The sequence below is a fragment of the Protobothrops mucrosquamatus genome, unplaced genomic scaffold (genome assembly GCF_001527695.2).
Source record: "Protobothrops mucrosquamatus isolate PMUCROS unplaced genomic scaffold, P.Mucros_1.0 scaffold9064, whole genome shotgun sequence".
In the NCBI taxonomy this organism is placed as follows: Eukaryota; Metazoa; Chordata; class Lepidosauria; order Squamata; family Viperidae; genus Protobothrops; species Protobothrops mucrosquamatus.
In genome coordinates this window covers 6769-11347 of record NW_015394856.1, presented here as the reverse complement: position 1 = coordinate 11347, position 4579 = coordinate 6769, and the positions used below count along the sequence as shown (strand labels likewise).

The following is a 4579-nucleotide window of genomic DNA, read 5'->3' as shown; positions in this document are numbered from 1 at the left end:
GAGCAGGTGGGGTCTCCAATAGCAACCAATCAACCCTGAGAAGGGGGTGGGATCTTGGCACACCAATATTGGACAAAGTGGTGATGATTACAGGTAGTCCTCATTTAGCGATCACAATGGGACCAGCAACTCTGTCACTAAGTGGAAAATCACATGACTTTAATGGGCTTTACATCTATTCTATTCTATTCTATTCTATTCTATTCTATTCTATTCTATGTTCTATATTCTATTCTATTCTATTCTCTGTACTATATTCTATTCTGTTCTATTCTATTCTATTCTATTCTATTCTATTCTGTTCTGTTCTGTTCTGTTCTATATTCTATTCTATTCTATTCTATTCTGTTCTATATTCTATTCTATTCTATTCTATTCTCTGTTCTATATTCTATTCTATTCTATTCTACTCTACTCTACTCTATTCTATTCTATATTCTATATTCTATATTCTATATTCTATATTCTATATTCTATATTCTATATTCTATTCTATTCTATTCTCTGTTCTGTATTCTATTCTATTCTATTCTATTCTATTCTATTCTATTCTATTCTATTCTATTCTCTGTTCTGTATTCTATTCTACTTTACTCTACTCATTCTGTGCCATTCCATGCCATCCTGGCCTTTTTAAGCTTTAATTTTCAACTGTCCTCATCTTTCTTTCTTTCTTTCTTTCTTTCTTTCTTCCTTTCTTCCTTCCTTTCTTCCTTCCTTTCTTCCCTCCCTCCCTCCCTCCCTCCCTCCTTTCTTTCTTTCTTTCTTTCTTTCTTTCTCTCTCTCTCTCTCTTTCTTTCTTTCTTTCTTTCTTCCTTCCTTCCTTCCTTCCTTCCTTCCTTCCTTCCTTCCTTTCCTTCCTTCCTTCCTTCCTTCCTTCTCACCCATCTCCCTCCTATCTCTCCAGATCTTCTCCCTGGGCTACTGCCCCACGGGAGAGTGGCTGGCAGTCGGGATGGAGAGCAGCAACGTGGAAATCCTCCACGTGATGAAATCGGAGAAGTACCAGCTGCATCTTCACGAAAGCTGCGTCCTCTCCCTGAAGTTCGCTTCCTGTGGTAGGTTGCGTGGGTAAGAAAGAGGAGGCTGCTGTTGAAGGTCCAGGCATCCTTACTAACCCATCTGTCATCACCCTGGTTGCATTCGCACAACCCACTTAGCCAAGTCACAGTTGCACACCACAATAAAATGCAGGAAAGAAACAAAAAGTTTTGAAGAAGTTGGTTTTTGAAGAAGAGATTGGACAGCTCTTTATCCGGAATGGTAGACTTGTGGACTTCAAGGGCTGGCTGAGGAATTCTGGGAGTTGAAGTCCATAAGGCTTAAAGTTGCCAAGTTTGAAGACCACTGGTATAGGGTTTCCTGCTTGAGCAAGGGGTTGGACTAGAAGACCTCCAAGGTCCCTTCCGACTCTGTTATTCTATTCTCTATAAGCTGGATGCTTTTAAATGTTGGAGTGGGGTGGGTGGTTATATTCATGACTTGATGTATTGGACAATTTCTCCACAAGGGTTAATTGAACTACCACATTCCATATGTTTGTCTGAATGTGGCCTTCATGTGAGGAAAGGAAGATGGCTAATAATAATAATAATAATAAAGTTGAAAGGGACCTTGGAGGTCATCTAGTCCAACCCCCTGCTCAGGCAGGAAACCCTATACCATTTCTGACAAATGGCTGTCCAGTCTCTTCTTAAAGACTTCCAGTGTTGGAGCATTCACCGCTTCTGGAGGCAGGTTGTTCCACTGGTTAATTTTTCTAACTGTCAGGAAATTTCTCCTTAGTTCCAGATTGCTTCTCTCCTTGATGAGTTTCCATCTGTTGCTTCTTGTCCTGCCTTCAGGGGCTTTGGAGAATAGCTTGACTCCCTCTTCTTTGGGGCAGCCCCTGAGATATTGGAACACTGCTATCATGTCCCCCCTCGTCCTTCTCTTCATTAGACATACCCAATTCCAATATCCAATTTCTAGATGACCTCCAAAATCCCTTCCAACAACAACTACTATTATTACTACTACTACTACTACTACTACTTCTTCTTCTTCTTCTTCTTCTTCTTCTTCTTCTTCTTCTTATTCTTATTCTTATTCTTATTATTATTATTATTATTATTATTATTATTATTATTATTATTATTATTACCTTTTTCAGTGCCATTGTGACTTGGAATGGTCACTAAATGAGCACTCTTAAATGGCTCCTGGGACCTCAGAAGGGGCTCTCTCCCTTCCCATCTGTAATGTTCGGGCACACAGACCGGATCCCTTCTCTGTTTTTCCTCTCCTCTCTCGCTACAGGCAAATGGTTTATCAGCACGGGCAAAGATAATCTGCTTAACGCGTGGCGGGCTCCCTACGGTGCCAGCATCTTTCAGGTAATGGAGACCGAGGCTTGCAAAGCTGTTGGTTGAATGCTTTTGCTCTCTGCAGAAAATGCAATGCGATCGGGGGATTTCTGGATGGGGAAGCAGACCGTACGATTCAGCTGGGATTGGTTTTAAGAGGACCCAGGTTGTAACGTGGCTCACTTCTTAGAGCTACCATAGAAGGTGGGACTTTTCCTTCAGCATAAATATTTGGGCGTAATTCTAGACAACTGCTCTTGCCCTAACCATGGGCATGATGTCAAATTTAATTTAATTTAAATTTAATCGTTTTTTAATTTAATTTAATTTAATTTAATAATTTAATTTTTTAATTTCAATAATTTATAATTTATCCCACCTTTGTTTTTATAAATAACTTGCTAATATATCTAACAATCCTCCCTTCTATTGTCCCAACAACAGGCCTGTGAGGTGGGTTGGGCTGAGAGAGAGAGGGAGAGAGAGTGTCACTCGGGTGACTTTCATGCCTAAAGTGGGACTAGAACTCACTGCCTCCTGGTGATTGATCCAAAGTCACCCAATCAGCTTTCATACCTAAGGCAGAACTAGAACTCACCGTTTCCTTGTGATTGGCCCAAAGTCACCCAGCTGGCTTTCATGCCTAAGGTGGGACTAGAATTCAACGTCTCCTGGTGATTGGTCCAAAGTCACCCAATCAGCTTTCATACCTAAGCCAAAACTAGAACTCACCATTTCCTTGTGATTAGCCCAAAGTCACCCAACTGGCTTTCATGTCTAAGGCAGGACTAGAACTCACTGCCTCCTGGTGATTGGCCCAAAGTCACCCAACCGGCTTTCATGTCTAAGGCAGGACTAGAACTCACCGTTTCCTAGTGATTGGTCCAAAGTCACCCAACTGGCTTTCCTGCCTAAGGCGGGACTAGAACTCACTGCCTCCTGGTGACTGGCCCAAAGTCACCCAGCTGGCTTTCTTGCCTAAGGTGGGACTAAACAGTTTCCCAGTTTCTAACCTGGTACCTTAACCACTAGGCAGGCAAAACTGCCTCTCTGTTGATAGAGCGCCAGTTGACCACCTACCACCTTAAATTCCACCCAATTAAAGTTGAATACGTAGGATAAGGACCATTACAAAAAATTTCAATTTCGGTCGAGTGTAGCAGTGAAAGAATTAAGGGCCTGGTAGCTAGCGGGGGGAAAAAGCTGTGTTACTTCCCTAAACACGGCTTTTTCTAGTTAATAGTTAATCCAGGGCTATTATTCAGTCCTTGTGGAGGCACCAAAGGTTGCCAAAAGGAGACACCAGTAATTGGCATTGCCAACCGAGATGTCTTGTGCAAATCTGACGAATTTCCCGAACGTGAATGTTGGCAGAATCCATCCGTTTCTTCCCTTCATTTCCTTGCTTTCTTTTGCAGTCCAAAGAAACGTCCTCCGTTCTAAGCTGTGACATCTCGGCTAATGACAAGTTTATCGTGACTGGATCGGGAGACAAGAAAGCCACAGTTTACGAACTGGTCTACTGAGGCACCACGTTCCTCACCTCGGATGGCTAAGGAGGCCCAAACACTTTCCGTTCTCCAGAAAAATGTATTTTCCCCACTGGCTTTGGAGACTGAGGTGCTGAAACGACCTTGGCGCTTCCATCCCTCTTTGCAGACGCAGGAGGACTAGAAACTTGAGAGCGGAGAGTGTCGGGAAGATATTTTTCTCCTCTCAAGAAGCAAGGGGTGCTTGTTTGGGTGTCTTTCAGGTCCCCAATGGACCAAAATCTTTTCATTATCCCCCTGAAGGGTCCGGAAAAATCACCTCAGAAGGGTGTGTTTGACAAGCTGAGCAGCCAATCCGCATCTGGCTAATCAGAGCCCCACCCACATTCTGGCCACCCGAATGTGGCAGTCCGTATTTTCATTTTTTTGGGTGCAAGCAAAAAAGTGGCTGCATTTACACCAGCGGTTCTCAACCTATGGGTCGCGACCCCATTTGGGGTCGATCGGCCATTTCACGGGGGTCACCAAGCAAGGCTGTCCGCCATTTTTTTTTTGTCCGCCATTTTTTCCCCTTTTCCGGCGGGTGCCTTACCTCCCTTGGGCTGGGCCAGCTGGTGGTCGGCCTGCTCCGTCTCTGCCGCTTGCCAGCTACGCCTCGGCCGGCGCAGGGGGCGGAACCACGCATGTGCGGCGCTCCCGGGCAGGGAAAGTCCTCGACTTACGACCGGTTGGGTAGTCCTCGAC

At 44.1% G+C, this 4579-nt stretch overlaps 1 protein-coding gene across 1 annotated transcript in view; it reads left to right on the top strand.

The window, feature by feature from the left end:
- LOC107300907 (transducin-like enhancer protein 2) overlaps nt 1–3871 on the top strand; it is a gene marked incomplete at its 5' end in the record, with an annotated part of 15893 nt that extends 12022 nt beyond the window's left edge. The window contains 3 exons of the mRNA XM_015830191.1: nt 908–1058; nt 2299–2375; nt 3764–3871. Of these exons, the coding sequence (XP_015685677.1) occupies nt 908–1058; nt 2299–2375; nt 3764–3871 (336 nt within the window). The remainder of the gene's footprint in view (nt 1–907; nt 1059–2298; nt 2376–3763) is intronic.
- Between the last annotated feature and the right edge of the window lie 708 nt (nt 3872–4579).